This window comes from Bombus affinis, chromosome 11, assembly GCF_024516045.1.
Source record: "Bombus affinis isolate iyBomAffi1 chromosome 11, iyBomAffi1.2, whole genome shotgun sequence".
Classification (NCBI taxonomy): Eukaryota; Metazoa; Arthropoda; class Insecta; order Hymenoptera; family Apidae; genus Bombus; species Bombus affinis.
In genome coordinates, this window is record NC_066354.1 from 5,543,275 (window position 1) to 5,565,479 (window position 22,205).

Consider the following 22,205-nt stretch of genomic DNA (forward strand, 5'->3'; position numbering starts at 1 on the left):
TTTCTTATTTTGACGCCAATAATATGTATAGCGCAAACTATGACACTTTATAAACCAATAGCACATCTAAGTGTACATTTCCATTCATACTTTTATACGTGTATTCTTAAAGTTAAAATATTATAGTTTAAAACACATTTTTCTTGACTTATCTCGATATAGAGATTCGCACGACAATGATAAACACGGCAATGAATGTTACTGTATATAATATCTCCTAAATGTTTATTGGTGAAATAATATGAATACTGCTGTGCAACAGTATGCCAAATAAACAGCCTATAAAAAAAGCTCTTGTCTATTTTTAGATTCTATCCTAGTCTTTATATAAAAAAAAGTAAGAAATAGGAAGCGTTTAAGAAAAAATACTACAAAAATTAATCTTTAATTCATATTTTTACTGCTCTTACATTATGCACTTATGGAATATTTTGCTTTTGATTAATTTATGTCATATTTATCGATATTTGTAATATTGTATTTCTTGTGGATATTCAGATACCTGGTAAATACTAATCTCTATAGAAACGTCTATATTGGAAAATACAACTTGTATCATTGCAATCGTAAATATAAATATTTTATAAATACGTATCAAATCTATCAGAATTGTAAATATTTGGTAATGTTCCAATTTGACAAATATCTTTTTTAATTGGCAGCTTTTTTTCTTCGATATATCCCTCAAAAATTACATTATTAGTAAAAATAAACTACTAATTAGCACCCTTTAATAATCCTTAGATTGTAGGTCAATGTGAAATACATAATATAAAATATTCGTGAAAATATTAGCAACGTGCCCTTATTAAGGACAATGGAAGATAATAACGACCACAATTATCTTATTACCTTATTCTTATGATAAGAATGCATAAGAATAAACAACGATACGTGATATAATTGAATTGTTGCACCATTTGCATATTGAGATTTATAAAAATTTCCAAAGGCTGCTTCGGGTCACGACACGAAGCTTGAATCGTGGAATATCAGTACCTGTGTATGATGACTAAAGCGATTACATATTCTACGCGGTATAGACATATGTGAGCAGCCTATAAAAATTGTAAGTAATACCAAGCGAAACAGCGCCTGTTCATCATTATGTTACAAATACGAATACTTTGCGGTAGATTTTTAACCGAATAATTTGTCGAAACACCCGTGACAATATGGTTTATCGTTTTGTTCTTTAAAAGTACCTTTGTTCAATTGCTTTAAACAGAACGCGCATACAAAATGCTCGGGATGGAACTTCCGGAACATTGCGGTTATGCAACGACCTGAAAGAAGATAATGTTTATTTACAAAATTAGTGATTAAAGATATAATAATTATTAGTAGAAGGTATGAAAGCGCAGGTACCTGTAATTGGTTTATGGCACCCTGCGCATAGGGACCCTCTTTTAGCGTGGTAATGAGTTTCACAATAGGGTAAACCTTCGTGATCAAAGAACGAACCACCTTGAAACTTTTGTCTACAATCCTGTGAATATAAAACAAAAAAAGCGTGTACATCAACTAGAAATATTTTTCATGAGAAAAGAAACGTATGACTGTATTGAACATGATCACAGAGAATAGAAAAGACAGTACTATACGATAATGTCGCTTCTTTAGTCCCTATTCATTTATGAATGAATGTAGAACGACTACTCCATAATATGGAAGAACGACTCAACGAGACAAGTATACATTATGTGTGTTCAAGCAAGCGTATATCTGCTGTACGTGTATGTATATGGGATAATGTATAGCTAATATATGAGTAGCCCGTGAAATCTACAGATCGTAATTTGTAGTGAATCTACGCGTTGACAAACATCATTAGATCAATATAGGATGCCGGCGTCCGACACACCTGCCTTCAACGAAGACACGTGGCAAGCGGCAGCATCCGAGTCACGAGCTAACTCTGTGTTGTGTGTGTTTTTTTTGTTTTTTTTTTTTTTCCTAATTTATTTTTATTTCGCATACAATACTAGCAATTGACATTAGCGTAACGATCGATTATTAATAATATTTATCTATCTAGAGAACGTAATTTAACAGCAAAAATTTAATTCCGGCTGCATCGAATAATTTTTCATAGAATTCTATTGCAATTCTAACGGCGCCCTAACTGTTTGTAACGTGTATCGTACATTTATCCGTGTGTGTATGTGTGTGCGTGTGTGTGTGTGTGTTCGTGTATGTAAATAAATAGGAATTTCGAGAGAGACAGATAACGACGGGGATGAACTCGAATCGGTGCATTCTTCCTTTCTGGGCCACCTAAATCACCTGTTGAAAAAAAGATGGGAGGAAGGGGAAAGAGTCAGGATCATAAACTTTTGCAGCCTGACAGCATAAAGAGGGGAACAATAGGGCTTTTTACATAAGAAATCGAAGCAAAGCAATGGCTCGCCATCGCCTATGCTTCTTCCTCTTCTTCTTCATCATCATCGACACCGACGCATTTCGGGCAAACGGGTTTGCCCTCCATCGCATAAAACGACTTCCCAGATACCGGCTTCTTGCAATCCTGCAAGTTTCACATTTTAAAGCTACTGAACTGTGCAAACAGGTCATCGATACTTCGCATTAACCCTGAAGCGTAGCTGCAAATGGAAACAATTTGTTACGGATAAATATCGACAAGCAAAAGACCTACCCTGCAGACGAAACAATCCGGATGCCACTGACTGTTTAGAGCGGAGATATAATTCTCCATAATAGCACGATTACATCCGCCGCACTTCGGCGCGAACATGTCGAAGTAATCCTCCCGACAGTACGGCTTTCCGTCCCGCTCGTGGAACCCCTCTTCACCAAACTGTTTGCCACACTGAGCGCAAAAGAAGTGCTCCGTGTGCCAAGTTTTTTCCAACGCGGTTACGCATTTCTGAAAATAACAAGAATCTGCTGTAATACTAGAACGAAACACCGCGTGTGGGTTTCGTTGGACGCCTTACGTCCAGAATGGGACCGTTGCAGTAGGCGCAGCGTGGTGAGAAAAGATTATGATAATCAGGCTCGCAATAAGGATGACCCTCCCTTTCGAAGAAATTTCTTGTGCCCAATTCCTGGTTGCAGTGCGTGCATGTGAAGTGTTCAGGGTGCCATGTTTTTCCTAGAGCGGTGATCACCTGTAAGAGGCATAATTTATCACTTGATTATATAAAAATTTTGTCGACGAATTTGGCAAGATCCAAACGACGATTGAGTTGGATTTACTTGTCCCACGATTGGTTTCTCGCAAGCGCTGCAGCATCCCTTCTGAGTAGTGTTCACTCCTTGACGACTCATATCGGCTTGAAGGTTTCCTAGCATAGAATCCAACTGATTCTGTTTGGTTTGAGTCGCTGGCTGCGGTGGATAAGGCTCTCCGTGTTGTTGCTGGTGGTGATGAGTAGTGTGAGTCTCGGTGATATGAATTCGGGTTTGCGTGCCCTCGGGTGGCAACGGGCTTTGCGAACTCTTGGTCGCCTTGTTCGGCTTGGCGTATGGAGAATCGGTCACTGTTTGAAGCTGATGAGAACTACTATTGATCTGCAAATGTATGACATATAATTAAAAAAAAAAAAATCAGAGATAGCGAAGAACATGATGTTTCAGAATATTCTCACAAATCAAGCAGGATGAAGAGCAATGAATGAGCATGGAAAGCGAACGATTTTTCGCTGCAAGATGTTAAGAAGAAAGAAAATTGAAAAATCGGCGAGGTATGTTATTAGAGGCGGAATGTCAAGGTAGCGAAAATTTGAAATTTGAAAACTGAAAAATATTAAGGACCCGCGAGAGATGTCGATTGGCAGAGGCGAGCTTGCAGACTGGCTGAAAGCTTTGAGAGATTTCGTGGATCACTATATTCCCCACCTTCTATATTTTCCCTCTCCTACCACGGAAAATCGGTGAACACGAAGAAAAGGAGAGAGAGAAGAGGAGTAGATGGTCGAATAGTGGTAGATGGTGGATGGTGGAATGGAAGTTATTTTGGTAACTTAGGGAGCCAAGAATGGGCAGGGATAGTTTTAACGGCACTGTTTTCTCATTCTGTAGTGATTTTAATAGTAAGCAAACATTACAAACGCTTATTGCACCCGGTGTCGAGGAATCTATGAATTACGTAATTATTCTTAGGTGGTAGGAGATCTGACGATTGCGCTGACGCGTTAGAGAAGATATAAGAGACAAATTTCCTGATATACACCGTACCTTGAATTCGGAGAGAGAAGCCATTAAATCGTCAAGCTCCTTGGTAGCGTTGCTGGCGGTGTGACCATTGGTATAACTCTTCTGGGCCTCGCTGCGATTCAACGATCCGTGCTGTCTAGGAGGATAACCATCGTACACGGGTTGCACCTCCGTGGATGTTTCTTGAATGGTAACTTTCACTCTACCATCGGGAGGATAATCCCTGACGAAGAAGACCGCGTTAAAATCAACTCCGAAGTACCGTGTTCGAATTGCAAACTTTCCAACTTTATCTTTTCCTCCTCTTTCTCGTTCGTTCGTGATTTTTCCAGGAATAAAAGAGAGACGCTTACCCGTTCGGTACCGCGGTGCTCAATTCTTCGAGCAACGAATCGACGGTGGGCCTTGAAGCTGACATGCTACTCGGAGAACGAAGCATCGGACTAGAATCACCATTCATTCCTCCCGAGGAAACGCGATTCTCTACGATCATCGATATTTCGATCATCATCGTTGCACAGTTTTCGTCAAATTCTAATTTAATTTCTGATCGAAACTGATGTAAACGAAAGACATGAAAATAGGATGCTGACCTCTTTCCTGATAGTGAGCATTGTAACGGGCGTTACTTAGATCTTGCAACAACGTGTCCAACTCCGACAGATTGTTGTTCAGGGAAGGCATCTTTCCTCCGCCGCTGCCTTTCGCGATGCTCTCCTCGATGGCCTCGCGGTTCTGATAAGTCGGCTGCAACAGCAGTTCGTCGTTCGCTATCGATCCTTTTCAATTTGTTTATCATCGATATTTAACTCATCCAATTTTTACACCTAATATGTCCATTTTTCGACAGATTTTTCCAGGATTATCGCGGAATAGCAATTTCTCATTGGTTGTAATATTCGCTTGTCCGATTGGTCTGAATATTTGTGTTATACAAGCGAACGAGAATCAACTAGGAGTTGTGTTAAGTGCGTGCGCGTACGTTTGTTCGTTACTCGGGGGAAGAACGAGGGAAAAAAGTGTGGCGGACAAGAGACAGATGCCAAGTTGCTGCAAAAGCGGTATTATTTCAAAACATGATGTCATTAGATGCTGCGCGGAATTTGTAAATACATTATCAATTAGGTGGTCGCGCGGAGGACAAGGCGTCATGCACTTTTAATAGAAATCTGCTCGCCAAACCGACCAATATTACTCGTTTGTTGCAAAATCCTCGAGCAAGAGAGAAGCACCGCGAATTTGTTCCGGCGATTCAACGAGCAACGACCAGAACCGAATCAACTTTGTTCCAACTTGATCTTCGCCCGATTAAATCGCTGATAATTAATCAACTACGTAGGAAGACGGGTTTATCAGATAACGTTCGGTTAAGATCGTCCGATACGTCTTATTATTCAGATCTAATATATTCTTTCGTCTTTCATCGTCACGATGATGCGATACGGAACGATACATCCTGATGGTGGAAACTAGGTTGCTCAGTGAGTTGTCGTTCCAAAAATATCCATAGCGAACCACCGACGGAAAGAAAATGTCGCAGTACATCCGACAATCCTGCAGAACCCTGGTCGAAGTTTCTTCGACTGATCCCTCGAACGTGGAATCGTAGCCTGCGAAACGCTTTGCTCGTCAAGGCTGGTCGATCAAAAAATAAACACGGGCCTATAAACCGCCGCGATCTACAATGACACGGGGAACTTCATAAATCACCGATTCACCAAACTTGCGAAAATAGGCCGAACGCAAACTTTCCTGTGGAGATTTCCTCCGTGCTTCCCAACTTCGTCTAATATTCATCCAGTAGGAGACGAAGAGGACGTGTTTTAAGAGAGAAGTATGTAAAATTAATTCTTAAAGATTGTCGTGGGTGAAAGTTCGTCGCGGTATATCTTCCTTGAATTAAGAAATTAATAAATAGATGGAGTCCGATATTTTCATTGTTAGTTACTAGACGAAGAGTAGAAAGATCATTGTTCGCGGTGATTACAAAAATAATTCCATTGCGATGATACTTTTACAAGATGCCAAAAAATGTCCATCTGCTAGATTTTAAAAGTTACATATTTTCATTCAAGAATCCCGTATCGTCTGAGAATCGATGGACTGCGTATCGATTTCCTTTTCCAATGTCAGCCAGTACTCGACAGTTGACAAGAAATATTTTATTTAAGAAGAATAGATTCGAAACTAAATCGTATCATTGAAAGAATCGCGCATCTGAAGAAAACGCTATAAGTGTCAAGAGACAAGTTTTTCGGGAGAAAAAGGAAGCTTATGTGTTTTAACGTAGTCCAAATTCGTTCAAAAAGGGAAGTATATGCAATTTTCTTAGTTGTAAAGAAAATTCGATGTTGCATTCGTTTAGACAGACGGCATAGAGAAAAGTAGAAAGTCAGACAACTAACGTTTATTGGAACTTATATATTTTTCTACAGAGGCAACGTTGCTGCGACACCATTTTTTAGCATTGTCGGTAAATTATTTAAAAAGGAAAATTACATTTTGATTCTATACCGCGGTATTCTCATTGGTAGGTAGAATAAAAAACAAAGTTTTTCAATTTTGGCATTTACAGTGTCTTCTCGATCGCCTCTTGCAATATTATTTAACACTGAACCGCGAAAGAAAGTCGCGTTCGAGGAGCAAAGATTCGAGAAACGAAAGAAAGATTCAAAGTCGAATATTTTCTTTAAAAGGATTGCGCGTGGTTCGAGAGTCGCGCACGGTTTACGCAACACTCTCGAGAATCGCATTGGAACCCGTACGAATACGTAACACGGTTCGTTTCGTGCTAAATCCGCATCAAAAGAAAATAGTGCGCGATTCGACAGGTTTTCGCCAACTTTTCGTTTATCGTGGCTCAACGCGAGAACGCCAATCAGCGTCACCCAACGGCAGTGTTTCGCGACACTGCCAGTGTTCCAAGAAGAAGAGCACGACGTTATGATTTATTTAACACTAGCGTCTATGAAAAATTATGCTCGTCACAGACATAAATCTCCAATGGTCTACACTTGTTTCGTTATCGCCAGCAATTTCTCGCGAAACCATTATTTTCCTTGCATTTGGTCCTTCCTTTGTAGGTTGATAGCGGCAAATGGAACATGACGATTTTCATAGGTGCAATAAAATCTATTTATAAGACGAAGCTCCAGGAATGTTCGAAAAGATATCCGCTATATTCACGGCAATTTCGAGCAAGCCTCTAGCGGGATTTCTGAGTACTGAATGTCCTTGTTTAGTAGCGAAAAAATTGTTTTTTTCGATCGAATGGTAAAACACGCAAGGTGAAACAGAGACCGTGTAACGTATCTATCTATGCACAGCCGTTATGCCTCGGTCTTTTCTCATGTGCTTGCATACGATGGGAAAGAAGAAGACAAGTGATTGTACAATGACACCGACGATCGATAAAATATACGAAGGCTCGGTGAAAAGGTGTATGGAGAATGTTGCTCTGAATGTCTAAAGTTTTATGAATACGCGTGGTAATTTGTTTTAATGTTTGAAGGGAACTACGCAGTTGAATTTCTTTCCTTTTTTTTTTTTAAGTTCAACTTTGATCTGGGAAAATTATGGATAAAGCTGATATAAAAAACTTATAGTTAAGTAAATTTTATCGGCGGTATTTTTCTATCGAAGATGGATTTTACCTAGAATTAGCTCAATTTAAAGTTGAATAGTAATGAAGATAATCTATGTATAAATGTTTCTGAATATTAAAACGAGCTTTGAAAATTCAAAATAGAATTCTTTTTCCATCGAGCTTTTTCATTTATCTCAATCGAGGAAATTATGAAGAAAGATGTATCGTTTCTTTGTTTTCACCGCTTCAAACGCTGTTTAAGCGAATGAATTTCAATTAAATTCCGCTAGGTGATACGCCTGTCATTTGCAATAGACGTTTGGTATTCGGTGAATGCGTTTCCTGTTCAATATGTCGATAAATCTTGGCTATGTCTCAAATATCAACTGCTCGACTATATCAATATCTCTATTAAACTAACTATTTGATAACGTAATTAGAAACGATGGAACGAAACCGCGTCGTCATGTCGTTTTTTTTTTCTAAATGATTATAGCTATGAGATGTTAAATGCTATTTGTCGCGGAATATTCTAGCAAGGAGGAGTTACCACTGTAAGGATGACTCGGTGGAACGCCTAAAGCGACCACGTGTTACGCAACAAGGGAATACTCGAAACGGTCAAGAAATATGGCGACGGAACCAGGCAATTAAATCTCAGATGAAGTTGTACTTTATAGCAGGAATCGGATTTGGCAATTGGTTACTGTGCAGTTGGCGCGATGGAAACCGTGTTGCACGCGAACCGGGAAACTTTGCAGCCAACTCAAACGTCGAGAACCTGAATAATTGATGCATCGTTGCTTCCACTGGGAAATAATCGATAATACCACCGGGGAACGTAACAAATATTCCGCGGGAAAGATCGATAAGCGTGCGAGTCCAACTCGAGAACTCTTAGTTTCCAACCTTCGTATCGTTTTACATTTCTTCCTACTCGAAAGATGTTTTTGTTTCTCTTTTCTTTTCTTTTTTTCTTTCTTCTGATCGATTACGAAATAAAAAACTAAAACAGCTCTCTCAAGAACAGATCTATGACAACAGAATGGTGGATCAAGCAGTGTCTTGATCTTAGTTCCAGTTTCTTCATACGATTTAAAACCACTGGGGGCCACAAGTTATGGTATTATATATCGTCTTTTCAACATGCGAGAAATGTATCAGAAACGAAACAATCAAATATTTTACGGAAGCCAAAAGTTCAAATCAAGAAATATAATACGACTTTTTGTGATATCGGAAGAAGATAGTTACCGTAACGTTAGACTTCAGTGGATTAAAGAACTATATTCTTTTTATAGGTACACAATAAATATAGATTCCATAATAATTTAACTATCTAACTATGAAATATTATACTTGGCAACCACATATTTCCAATAACTCTATGTATTTTTTTGGAAACCTCCTCAATTATTTTACAGTGATCTATAACAATTGCTGACGAAAGTCTAGCGTTGTTTTTAGAATCTAAATTTGGAAACGACTCGATTTACATATATATATATATATAATACGTAATAATAAATGTGACTGTACTGTAGGTAGGTAATTGGTCAATTTCCTGCGAAATGATCGAATACCGCCCGTTAATAGTTTCGGATAGTAATGCTTGCGATCCGGAATCCGATACGATTCATCATCGTGGAACATATTTCAGAGTCGATTAACTATGAAATTACGGATCGATGATTAAGTCATTGGACATCTCTTCGCGGCAATAAACGATCGTAGGTTTAAAAAGAATCGACTGGACGCATGTAATACGAGCTCATTTCTCGTGATATCCATTTTTTCAAGGATCTATAGCTTTTTTGCAGCTTGACGACTCTCGACTGGTTAATTTTAGAGGCGATATCGGTTCTAATTTTAGCTGATTCTTTGCGTCACACCAACCACTGGAATGTAACTATTTCGCATAGTTGCTCGTTTGCGAACATCTCTTTCGAATTTCCTCTGAAATTGGAAGAAAAGGTTTGCCTCTGTTTCGACTTTATTTTGAACGCATGACGCGAGATCACTCGTGTTGGACAAGTTCTAACAACGCGTTTCCACGGCCACCTCTAAAAATACGTTACAAGAATGATTGTGATACAAAGTTGGCTTCGATAAGTATGAAAAATACAACTGATTGACCGTGTCTGCCAATTTGTCCGATTAAACGAGGAAATCATAATCGTAAATTCTTGGTTATTTTCAGAGTCGTCCAACTGCCATTTTTCAGCGAAGCGCTAGCATACGTTTAGTCGTTTCGTTTCGTGAGATTATGGAAACTCGAGAGAAGGTCACCGTAAAATTTAAAATGGAACCGCGAGAAAAGCGTGCCGCGCCGAACATATCACACTCGCCATCTATCTTAGCAAACCGCAACCTAAAGCAACTAAGTCTCTCTAATCATCTGCGAATAAAACGCGATATCGATAAGACAGTTAGTTTTCACAATTTATCACTAATAGAACAAATTCACGATTTATAAAAAAAAAAGCAGAAATTTGATCCACCCTCTGAATATTATAAAAAGTATTTCCTTTGAATATCTTTTACGTTTTTGCACATTTATGTAACTCATAAATACATAAATACCTATAGTTTAATAACGAATACTGCAATTTAATGTGCTATTAAATACTTTGCCAATTTTGTCAAATAATTATGACTCTTCGTTGATTACAGAAACCGAGATATACGAATATTCGTGTATCGAAGCATTGTTCAACAATAATGTATCGTGACCGTGTTATAAGTACGTTGCACAAATATTTCTCCCATTGTAAATGATACGAAATTGGTTTTCACATTTGACAGCGCTGTTAATTGAATCCATTGGCATAAATGGAGAAGAAAAATAAAATTTTTCCTATTGAAATATAACAAAGAAAATTTACATACCGATTGCGGCGGAAGAGGAGAAGTTCGATTATCGTAGGATCTATAGGCGGTGGTTCTCGCGCCGTTCAGCGATCCATAACCAGGAGTGGCGTTACTACCGATATGATTTCCTTCCGATGACACTGTGTTTTGCAGATCTGCCAATAGCGCATCTGAAATCAAGAAATAATTGCTGTAAAACGTCGCTGAGAAGTATCTTCAATTATCCCTAATGATTTCAAGAAGGCAATTGAATTATGGACCTCTTTGCAAGAATAAAACAAATTGGCTGATTTCACGTAGAAGATATTAGTAAGAGGCATAGCTTGTTATTTTCCTTCAGATATTGCTTCAGGTGTATCAGAATTTTTGTATACATTTATCGCAAACAGTAATAAAATGGCTGCCTGTGTTGTTTAAATAACGAGAATGGCGTCAACGACACCGATAAGCACATTAAGTTTTCATCGAAGCGACTAACGAGCGCTGCTAACACCGAGTCAGTATAAATTTAGGCAAGCTCATTGGAAAACTGTATCAAGATGAACTAGTTCAGTAAGTAAACCACTTTAACATTGCTCGTTTATTCACACATTTTTATATTCCATGATAAAGCTGTCTTTCCTTTACGATAATAAAATGACGAACTTTTTTTCTCGCTTACCACCTGGAAATATCGATTGATCATCAACGCTTGCGCTCTATGTGAAGATGTTTTTGCGCTGAAAGTATGCACACACAAATATTTTCGATATTTCATGGCAGAATAGCAAAGAAAAAAAGACGATGACGTGAGCGTTGTTTAACCAGCAAAACTTAGAGATAAGCGTACAAGGTAAACCTCCGTGAACGTCGTAAAGTCACGTATAAAAGAATCATTTACCAAGACTGAGAAGATTTGTTTCCGTTTTCTCGGTATTGTAGGACTCATAGAGATTATCGGCCCCAGCCTGCGACTCACATCCTGTTTCCATCGCGAGACAAACTGCGACACACCCACTGTTCCGAGAACGTCGAACTTCGCCACCAATTTCCAGTCGAATCGAAAGCAACGCGTGTGGGATATTCGCGAGATCGTGTAGTTTCCACACTTCTATTCACAACTGTACAATTACTCTCTAGTCAAGAGTGGGAAACGAAACGTATCGACGTCGAAATCGTCGACGATTTGACACTGATAATATCGCAGACCTCGCGAAATTTTCAACTAACGTCCGTGTAAATACTTTATACACGTTCGCCTTTCAATAATCGCATGCAACACCAACGATACATTCCTTTCTATTTGTTTATCTCTGTCCGATACTCTCCCCTGGGCGATGTAAAATCACGATATAGCGAACAAACTGTCACGTGCTTATCGGATCGGCGAGATTTGCGCACGTGAACCTGTGATGATCGGCAAAACGGTACTGATTGTCAATCAAGTTCTCGGCAAAGCGACCGGCTTCGAAGCCGGAGAATAGAAGCCTGGAGGAGGCAAGCTGGTCTGGAGAAGGAGAAGGAACAGGAGATGGAGGGAGTATTCTCACAACAAGGGAAGTAGAAACTCGAGGCTGGTTCGCGAAGACAAGGAAAACCAACCTAGCCAGTTACGAAGAAATGGTTCGCGGGTAGAACCTGAACTAGACAGCTACTTCTGAATCGGATGGATGTACTCTTTCGCGGAAATTGAAATGTTCCTTGAATTGGACCGTCGATATCGTAACTTAAAGGTTAGAAAACGATAAGAAAATGAATATAATAATTCAAATATTGCGTCCTTGCTTTGTCGATAAAGTAGATATTTAAGGGAAAGGTGATAAATTTTTATACATTATGAAACAAGAATGTTAATGCAGTAGTATTTTTTAATTAATGATGAATTATTGAGTTTCAGATCTAGTTCGTGTTGACTTTGAATCAATATAACAACGCGTTTGAATGAAATTCGTGGTTGGCAGGAAGCCTACCGAGCTCCCCCGGATCTATTTTATACTGCTGAATCATACAGTCAATTTGGACATTAATATTGCACGATATGCGTAACGCACTTTCGTCATAAATTTCAGTGAAATTAGACAAGTACGATAATGACTTTAGACACTTAATAAATCATATAGAAGTATTACAGTCGCAGGTATTTAAGTCAAAATGTTTCTGCTTTCAATGTATTACATCGAATATGTATTATTACTATTAACATCTGATTAAGCAAAACAAAAACGTAGTCGCAAAAAAGCACGTAATTATAATTAGGATTCGATGCAATCATAATTTCCATCGATCTCTGCATAGACAAAGTTAGTGATTACTGTCATTAACTCGCATTACCATTGGCTCCAAATTTACTTACTTATATACTGTTCCCAGCGTGCGTGTCGTTGGATCGTTGCCAAACGAGCCGGTGTAATCGGCGATACAGGTCTCGTAATGTCGGTCATAGTCATATCACTGTGTTTTCAACGACATGACACTAAATCAAATGACACTAGAAATTGGAGTTTAATATATCACCGAAGAACAGAATGAGAATTGAAATTTTAAGAGTGTAATCCTTATGATTAACTCGAGAGTAACCTATCCAAACATTGATGATGATATGAAGACTGATCTCCGGTTCTGTTTACGAACAGAGAGACACAACACGAATGAGGAACGACAACGATTATACGGTTCTAATTTGGTTAATGAAAATATTCGAAACATTCTATACATACAATAGATCTCCTTCCCTGACAATTATTACTTAGTATGTACTTACTCTTTTGGTACGATTATACACACATACAGATAAACATTTATCTTGTAGACACAATTATATTATTTAATAATGACGTAATGCTTTGACACTTCAGATAATTGTTATTGTATTACAATTAATCTATATGATTACAAAAAATGAAATTAAATTATTTCATACCACATTAAATTATCGCCACGTGCAAGTGTCGAAGGTAATGAGCAAACGAAGATATGATGGTTAGGAGGCACGTATGTGTTGCGAGATCAGGTAGGACTGCCAGCACGTGTTTTCTCAGTTTGCATCTACAGAATCTGTGTTACGTGAACCCATCTCCTCCTTCCTTTGTCCCCCTTCTCCTTCCTCCCTCTTTTCAACCTCGTTGTTCTTCGTCTCTGTTTCGCACCTTCTTTCATGTGATGCTTATATATGTTTACATCTAGATTCATGACGACAAAATACCCAAGAATAACTTCGACCACCTATCATCTTTTGCCACGGTTTTCTCTTACTATTTTGAATTTTGTACTTCCTTCGGGAGAGTGGTATCTTCCAATCAGAGGATTTACGAATTTGTTCGTAACACAAGAGTAAAAAAATTGTAGATCGTTTTGTGAAAATAAAATGGATCACGTTGATCCTATTCGAGTCATGTATGCCAGTCGTAAGCGTAGGAAGCTAAATCACACACTGTCGTGCCTCATATGGATATGTATAAATCAAACCAAGGTTCGTTCAAGGAAGAGATGCCTACGCACACATTGGATCATTATATGAGCTTTTATGCAATGGAATGCGTGATAAATAAGCGCAGTTTCCTGTATCTCTAAAAAAGCTAGTGCATTACGACTAGAAATGTAATAATCCATATTGGTGATAACAACTTTCATATTGCTGTTCATCGTATAAGCAGAGCTATTGTATTCATCGTATAAACATATACATACATATGTTTGACTTCTTTATGAAACTCATATAAAATAAATTACTAAATTATTTGGCAAGAAAAAATTAGTAGTGCATATAAATATGCATTTATAAGTCTTTCACATTAGAAATGGAAAAAGAATCTTTAAGAATTAATAATTAATTATGTACATATATAATGACAGAAGCACTACCGATAAAATTGATCCCTTGTGTCGATACATCAGCATCTTATCTCCTGTGTGATCAAACAGATGACGCCACTAGAAAAATCGACCCAATATTTTTAATTCAAATTTCTTTCGAAACAAATAGAAATGAACTATGTATCACATTTTTTATAGATTTCCATAAAAAGATCATCCGTAAATAATGACTTCGAGAATTATTTCAGAAAGTTTAGTGTCAAGGCGACCCACATTGTAGGTGAAAGGTATTCCAAAAAAAATGATGTGATCTGTTGCATCATGAGTCATCCCTTCAGACCGAATTAAATGTGCATTTTAAAAATAATTTAAATCCACATATAGTGTGATTGCACATGCGAAAAAGTCGAAACATGTACACTTTTTAATTTTAGAAGATTTCTTTAAAAAATGTTTCAAATAATAATTAATTTCAATCAATAATTAATTTTTTTAATTTATAGGAGTAGTCTTTTCATAAATTACGAAAACGATTTGGAGTTCCGTATCTTTAAGGTTGGCTACTTTATGTATTAACCTTTGAAAATATGCCAGAGGTTCATTTCCGCCAACGATTCAAGACTATTATAAATTTATCAAAACATGAAATGGTAAATTAGTAAGCAGTAAATTAGTTACTGAAAAATAGTAAGTAAAAAAGACATACACGAATAAAATTAACCCACCCTTTTATATTTATAAATGTAATCTAACTAAAATGTAAACTAGCTAATTTTAATAATTACTTATATTTATAAAACCATTTAAGGATGGCACGACTAATTCATCCCTTTCAAAACGTTTTAACGCACTCTATGAACTGACGAAAAATGATACCGTCAGAAGCAATTGAGCTTAATTTAAAAGTTCGTATTACGTTATCGCGCAAAGTTGCGTGAACACAACCAACGCAGACATAGATACTAAATCGATATATTAACTAATGTCTCCAATTTTAATTCCACGAAAAGAAAGCATATCAAGAATAATTTTTAATTAGTAATCCAGACCGGTATTCTAATTACATATGCAAAAAGGTCGCATATATGCACGTATGCATCCGTAATCATTAGAAATAATTTCATATCATCGTTCCATTTTAAAGTTATAGTACAAAGCATTAAAATCACGCAAAATTAAAAAGGTTAAAAACATAAAAAGAATTATCGACTCACATCCTGGTGGTGAACCTTTTGTGATGGTGATTTTATAGGGCTGATAAATAGCGCTTGGTTCTACTTTTCCGTACATTGTTCGATCCATAGCCATTTTTTTTTTTTTTTTTTAACGTACCACTTGAAAATATAATCACACTTATATCAGTTTACTTATTTTATGTCAGTTCATACGGAATCACGAATTCATCGCGTACAAGCATGTATACTATTATGTAGCACTTTTACTGCGGTAATGCTTCTCTTCACTGTCTATCGCGAACGACCGAGCTGTGTAGACGATCGATTAGTGGTGGGGATGATGCACACACCACACGACCACTTGTTGAATGCCGTCGGTGAATTTTATACATACGAATCCACAAATAGGAGAATAATCTACTAGGTTTAAAAAACAGAAAAGAAAAGAGCATCAAAGGTAAACAACTTTATAAATAGTAGTAGTCTATCGATCGTTATCTCATTTATACTTCCAATTATTTTGCGCTCACGTTTAAATACACTGCTACAATCAACAGATTTACTTACGCACACACAACGTATTATTGAGATTTTATGCAAGAAGCTGAATGAATACGTTTTTTATTGTCTATGATTGTAGAATGAATTGTCACCGCTTGTTGAAATACAACAGAATAAGAATCGTGGTATCAATACTCTGTGAATAGAGTGAATTCGACGGGAGGAAAACAAGAAGTTCAAATGTACAAGTGTATTTCAGGCGCTCGCCCGCACTCACGACTTCCATCCTCTCCGAGCAATGCTAAAACAAGAGGACAACGGTGCCGTGAAATATACTAAAAATACGTAGAATCGTTGGCACACGATAACCCAGAGCGCACTTGCGATATTATGCGGATTTTGGAAAATCTCTTCCGGTATAAATAAATACACCACGTGCAACCACCCGTACTCCTCAAATTTTTCGCAGCTTTTTAAATTAACTTAAAAGCTTTTATTTATAGAGGTGCTTAGAAATTCTAATTTTATTCAAAAATAGAGATCATTACATCGCAATTGCGTAATTTTATCTCAAAATGATAATCGATGATAGTAACGCTACTTATTAACATTATAGTTTGTACTTGAAGGTATAAATACGTAATGATATAAACTCATTGCGATCGCATATGATTGTAACAAACATATAATTAACACTGATTATATAGATATTATAAGTGATGCGTTAAGCAAATCAAGATGGAAAAATTTGTGGAAAAAGATTTATAATTAAAACCTGTATCGCGATTAATAAAGTTACTGGGGATGAACGAACTAACATGTGATGCATTTAACGGTGACGCAACAAAATGTTACCATGGTAATACAGATAACAGTTACGTACTTCACCTCGCCTGATACTCGTAAATTCGTAACATTACAGCATGCCATCTATATTTTGCAACTAAATCTAGTCCTAATCAATTTTCATCTAAATACATTATGTAAAACACTACTGCGAAAGGAATACGTATACATAATGATACAACTTTGGTTATAAATAATAAGATGTATACCTTTTATATTTACGAATGTACATATATAAATAGTAACAAAAGTGAAATACAATAGAATTAAAATTGTCACGTCATATTTAGATGTATTAGAAAGAAATTGCATTTTTGATTTTCTTTAGCATCCCTTATCGATAATATTTGTTCACATATAAATATTATATTAAGTGTGTGTGAACAAATAAATATAAATATACATGTATAATTATAATATCGATTTATTGATATCATATTCGAAAAATTTAAAATAAAATTAGGGAAGTGATATTTTACAGTTTCCATATTTTTTAAATTTTTAAAGCAAAAATTAAAGTTAGAACTCAAAAAAGATATAAATAATACATATCATTAGATGATAATATGTTATAAGTATTCTTATAAACATAAATGTTTCTGACAGTATGATCGATTCAAGTTTGAGGTTATTTCATCAATTGAGTATTTAAAATTCATTTTACTCACCTAGATCATCCATGTTTAATATATATTAACCCTGTAGATATTGTTGCACAAATTACACTCAACCCGTGATAATTTTCAATTAAAATGACGGTAAAATGTGTCAAAATTGAATGATCAATTTACGTCCCTCAGTTGGGCAATGCAAACATCAAATATGGAGAACCCGGTTCTCTCACTTCATAACTTCCAGCATTCATTGTCTAACCTTTATATGTGTATAGAAGCAGATGTATCATCTCTGGTATAATATATTGAACTTCTTATTCGTTTAGAATAATATATTTAAATATAATTTTTACTGTAACAAAGTAATTATCTATAATGTCCATGAAAAAAAAGAAACTTTTTTTTCATTATTTATATACATATATGTTTATAAGTAAATTACATTCCTTTCAATACATTCTATATATCATAAGGGAGCAATAAAAATATATAGATTATGGTTTACTTCCTTACAGTCATAAAAATTATTTACATTTATAAAGTATGAAGTTAAATTAAAATCTACACTATAGAATTTCAAATAACCTATACTTGTTATATACTTTCTTCATAATTTATATAGCTACCAAGACGAAAAATCACCAAATGAGTTTGTTACGATTTTTCTCTTTTTAATTATAGGTGGTATACTTGATTCCTCTTTCTTCATCCTGCAAATAAAATTAACAATTAATATTGTTCTAAAAATGTATATATACGTAGCGACAAATATATGTAATGCGATTTTACTTGTCTTCTTCTTTGTTCGGTTTTATGTATTTTCCTACGCCTGATCGGTATACTTTTAACACGTCATTCTTTCCTGCTTCATTATCTGATTTATTTTTCGCAGCTTCTTGAGCCAATCGTTCAATTTCGGCTGCACGTTCTGCAGCTAATTGTTCATCTGCTTCTTGAAAAGGATCAACAAACACTTGTGCTTTTTGTATTATTATATCTTCTATTGGTCTGTCTTTGTTATCTACTTCAATTTTTTCAATGGCATTTAACGTTTCTAATCCACCTACTATTTTTCCAAAAACTGTATGTTTGCGATCTAAATGTCTACATGATCGGAACGTAATGAAACTGTAATTAAATGGAACGGAATTATTAGATTTTAATGAAATTCCATCTGTAAACGTATGTAAATATGAAATACAATATATACAATTGCGATCCATTTGTGTTTGATCCAGCATTTGCCATTGATAAAATTCCTCTTCCTTGATGAACTAAATTTGGTTTGAATTCATCTTCAAATGTTTTACCCCAAATAGATGTTCCTCCATTACCAGTATTTGTAGGATCACCTCCTTGTATCTAAGTAAAATACAATGTTAACATTTTTATTATCTATAAACCTCTTACTCAAAGTGGCCATATATTTACCATAAAATTTCGTATGGATCTATGAAACTTTGTTCCATCATAGTAACCATTCTGACAGTGTTTTATAAAATTTTCACAAGTTTTTGGTACAAGATCACAATGCAGTTCTAAATTTAAAGCACCAAAATTCATGACTAATCTTACATATCCTGAAAAAAAATGTTTCAGTTGAACAAAATATAAAGATATATATAGTAATAATTGTGCTCATACCTTTCTTTCGAACTCTTTCATATCGTACTAAATCTTCTGCAATAACTGCTGCTTGGTGTGTAGTTTCTGTTGGCATTACTGTTGATGTAAAGCCAGCTGCAACCGCACCAGTGGAGTAATGTGCCTACATTTATAAGTTTCTATTTTCAAATGTTATATTATATATATATATAAAACTTATATTAATATACAAACCGCATTAAATTTGTCCGCTTTTGGTTTAGAGATTTCTTTTTTAGTCTCAGTCTGTTTATAATCTCTATCTAATTCAGCTAATATTTCTTTAGTTTCCATAGATACAGTTTTCAATTTTGCATTTGGATCATTACGTTCCCTTATCATTTCTAGAATAATTATCAGTATCTATATCATATTTATTCATATTAGTATATATAAAAGTGTTATTGCAATAAATGAAAATTTCTATTTTGAAGTGTACTTGTAAGATATTACCTTCATCCTCAAGTTTTATATTATTTTTAATATGATGGAATGTAGATAAATTGAATTTCATTGCATTGTTTGGATCTTGTATTATGATAATATCCTTCCTTGTAAAAGGTTGATCATTTATTAAATCTTTCCAATTACGTGCCTTTATATTCAATTGCTCTATTGCCTAAAAAAATATTGCTATAAATCATGAATAAATGTTTTTTATCTTAATGAACATTTACCTCATATGAAAATACATTTCCAGTTGTTTTGATAGCAACAATATGAGAGTGTTTAGTGAATAATTTGAAAAGAACTGGACAATGATATTGTCCTTCTGAATTCTTATGAAAATTAAGTTTTATTAAAGTTTTTGTGTCTAATGGCTTTCCTGTAACTGGATTATGCTTAAGTTTTTTTATATATTCTAATATTGCTTCTAATTCAAAAATGTTTCCTTGTTGATCACAATAAGGGTGCTGGAAAGGTTGTAAAGTTAAACAACAATGATCATAAGGTAAGCGACGAAATGTTGTATCTTCAGTTGCTTCAGAACTTCCAGATTTTTTCCCACCATATAATGTTGTCCATTCTGTATATGTTAAATACCTGGAAGAATAATAAATACAAACAATTTAATTCGAAAAATGAAAAATATAAAATTATAACCTAAATAATATTTTTAAAAATCTTACATCTTATCTTTCTGATGCTGACGTTTACCCATTTTGATTGTGTTATTGATTAGTTATCTTTATAAAGGACTTACAATGATTATATCTATTTAATTCAATAATATTTTTAAATTATTTAATACTTGTTTGCACTTTACATATACCAAAATAATTGATATATATTTATACTACAGCATAGTAAACTTCTTTTTCAAGCTTGGCCAACCTGATAAAATAACTATATTATTTTATTACTACATAAAACGTTTGGAATACAAAACTTGAACTTATTTGATACGAATAAAGTATGAACCTCGCTTTAATGGAAATAAAATTATTGCCTCGTTTATTGCAATTTAATGATTTTCAATGCATAGAATCCGAAAATGCTAATCTTGATTTTAGGAATCTAGTGGTTAAAAAGTTATCCGTATATAAAATTGAATGTTTTTAGCGTATTTGACAGTTTACATTGACATCATGTTGGTTTCTATTTGCAATTCGTTCAATGAGTGAAGTCGCTGGCTGTATCAAATGCAGGTGGATGTTAATCATTTTGTGGCGGGATTTTGAATCGTGAGTATTGGAATAGGCAGAGAAGAAATTTCCTCTCTGGATTAGGTTTGGATTATGCTTTATCCTCATACAAATACAAACTAATACTCGACGATGTTTAGTTCAATGCTCATTTATGTGGACCAATTAGATTACGAATAGGAGCAATATGGTGTCACACTAACCTCTAAAATACGTTGATGAGTTTTACATACGCATAACTCTGGAACCGCTGATTTCTTAAAGTTAAGACTTACATTTTTGGATTCAATGCATTGAAAACTATTGAATAGTAATAAAGAAAGATAATAATTTTATATCCATCAAATCGAAATTGAACTTGAATAAATTGTTTAAATAGATTTTAAATTTAAAGCAGTTGAATAAAAGTCTACAGAGATGTCTAAGGCAATTAAAAAAGGGAAAATGATCAAGAAAATACTACCAAAGGTAGAACACCCTTCACCTTTACGGGTAACTATTCCCGCAGGAATGGCAAATGCTAAACCACCATTGGGATCACAACTAGGACAGGTTAAAATATTTTATACTTAAAATTTAGGGTATTTTACGACGTCGTAAGTTGACGTCGTAATTTATTATGTGCGGTAATTGTACTAAACAATTCAACTGTTTTTTATAAAAAATATATAGGTTTTTGATAAAAAATTTACATTATTACTTTTAGAGAAATATTAATGTAGCAAACTTTTGCAAAGATTTTAATGCAAGAACTGAGAATATTAAAGAAGGGATACCTTTACCATGCCGTGTTAAAGTTAGATCTGATAGGAGTTATGATTTAGTAATACATAAACCACCAGCAACATATTTCTTGAAACAAGCGGCTGGAATTGAGAAAGGAAAAATAAAAGCAGGTAAATGTTATATTGTAAAATATGAATACGTAGATATACATTAAATAAATTATAATATTCTTCAGGGGAAGTAGCAGGAAAAATAACATTTAAACACTTATACGAGATTGCCTGTATTAAAGCAGAAGATCCACCTTTGGCATTATTAAGCTTACAACAAATTTGTCAAATGTTTGTTGGTATAGCTCGAACATGTGGTATTCAAATTGTACATAAATTAGATCCAGAAGAACATACACAATTTATGAAAGAGAGAAAAGAAAATGTTAAGAAATTCATGGAAGAATTAGAGGCTGCTAGAGAAACCAAAATACTTAGGGCAGCTTAAATTAATGTATTAAGACAAATTTACTGTACATAATTAATAAAAGCAAGGTAGTTTATTTAAATACAATCTAACAAGATATTATATAATTTTTCCTTTTATATTTATCCCAGTTAATATCTTATATAGA

The 22,205-nt window shown here is 35.0% G+C and overlaps 3 protein-coding genes and 1 long non-coding RNA gene across 8 annotated transcripts; 2 read left to right on the forward strand and 2 right to left on the reverse strand.

Moving 5' to 3' along the window:
- Positions 1-377: 377 nt before the first annotated feature.
- Positions 378-17,800, reverse strand: LOC126921737 (leupaxin). Of its 5 annotated transcripts, XM_050733553.1 has the most exons (11): positions 13,536-13,555; positions 12,969-13,066; positions 10,655-10,806; positions 4,773-4,926; positions 4,533-4,662; positions 4,201-4,402; positions 3,220-3,534; positions 2,958-3,131; positions 2,657-2,887; positions 1,369-1,489; positions 378-1,286 (listed from the first exon to the last, which is right to left on the reverse strand). In XM_050733553.1, exons 1-11 carry the CDS (start codon positions 13,538-13,540, stop codon positions 1,141-1,143), a joined length of 1,728 nt encoding a protein of 575 aa, XP_050589510.1. In that variant the 5' UTR covers positions 13,541-13,555; the 3' UTR covers positions 378-1,140. The 5 variants fall into 5 exon arrangements, with proteins under 5 accessions (XP_050589510.1, XP_050589514.1, XP_050589511.1 ...); XM_050733557.1 differs by lacking the exons at positions 12,969-13,066; positions 13,536-13,555 and adding an exon at positions 17,619-17,800; XM_050733554.1 differs by lacking the exons at positions 12,969-13,066; positions 13,536-13,555 and adding an exon at positions 15,643-15,781.
- LOC126921800 (uncharacterized) lies at positions 10,806-17,256 on the forward strand. Its single transcript, XR_007712555.1, has 6 exons — positions 10,806-11,188; positions 11,345-11,468; positions 11,558-12,431; positions 12,513-12,752; positions 12,986-16,060; positions 16,244-17,256. It is a non-coding gene; the product is annotated as an uncharacterized LOC126921800 (long non-coding RNA).
- A 252-nt stretch (positions 17,801-18,052) lies between the features above and the next one.
- LOC126921741 (RING-type E3 ubiquitin-protein ligase PPIL2) lies at positions 18,053-20,543 on the reverse strand. Its single transcript, XM_050733566.1, has 9 exons — positions 20,339-20,543; positions 19,886-20,252; positions 19,662-19,827; positions 19,404-19,552; positions 19,209-19,332; positions 18,996-19,144; positions 18,775-18,926; positions 18,354-18,692; positions 18,053-18,274 (listed from the first exon to the last, which is right to left on the reverse strand). Exons 1-9 carry the CDS (start codon positions 20,368-20,370, stop codon positions 18,187-18,189), a joined length of 1,566 nt encoding a protein of 521 aa, XP_050589523.1. The 5' UTR covers positions 20,371-20,543; the 3' UTR covers positions 18,053-18,186.
- Positions 20,544-20,849: 306 nt separating this feature from the next.
- Positions 20,850-22,144, forward strand: LOC126921779 (39S ribosomal protein L11, mitochondrial). Its single transcript, XM_050733648.1, has 3 exons — positions 20,850-21,406; positions 21,561-21,750; positions 21,816-22,144. The coding sequence occupies exons 1-3, from the start codon at positions 21,272-21,274 to the stop codon at positions 22,076-22,078; spliced, it is 588 nt and encodes a 195-aa protein (XP_050589605.1). The 5' UTR covers positions 20,850-21,271; the 3' UTR covers positions 22,079-22,144.
- The last annotated feature ends 61 nt before the right edge of the window (positions 22,145-22,205 follow it).

Bases quoted from the DNA above. Each gene is read 5' to 3' on its own strand.
- LOC126921737 (XM_050733553.1), bottom strand. The intron at 4,663-4,772 runs GTCAGCATCCTA...CGATGATCGTAG, and splicing joins TGCTCACTATCAGGAAAGAG to AGAATCGCGTTTCCTCGGGA. The intron at 2,888-2,957 runs GTAAGGCGTCCA...TGTTATTTTCAG, and splicing joins GCAACGGTCCCATTCTGGAC to AAATGCGTAACCGCGTTGGA.
- LOC126921741 (XM_050733566.1), bottom strand. From the start codon at position 20,370: ATGGGTAAACGTCAGCATCAGAAAGATAAGAT. The intron at 20,253-20,338 runs GTAAGATTTTTA...TTATTCTTCCAG, and splicing joins CAGCATCAGAAAGATAAGAT to GTATTTAACATATACAGAAT. The intron at 18,693-18,774 runs GTATATATTGTA...ATTTAATTACAG, and splicing joins AACACAAATGGATCGCAATT to TTTCATTACGTTCCGATCAT.
- LOC126921779 (XM_050733648.1), top strand. From the start codon at position 21,272: ATGTCTAAGGCAATTAAAAAAGGGAAAATGATCAAGAAAATACTACCA. The intron at 21,407-21,560 runs GTTAAAATATTT...TATTACTTTTAG, and splicing joins TGGGATCACAACTAGGACAG to AGAAATATTAATGTAGCAAA. The intron at 21,751-21,815 runs GTAAATGTTATA...AATATTCTTCAG, and splicing joins GAAAGGAAAAATAAAAGCAG to GGGAAGTAGCAGGAAAAATA.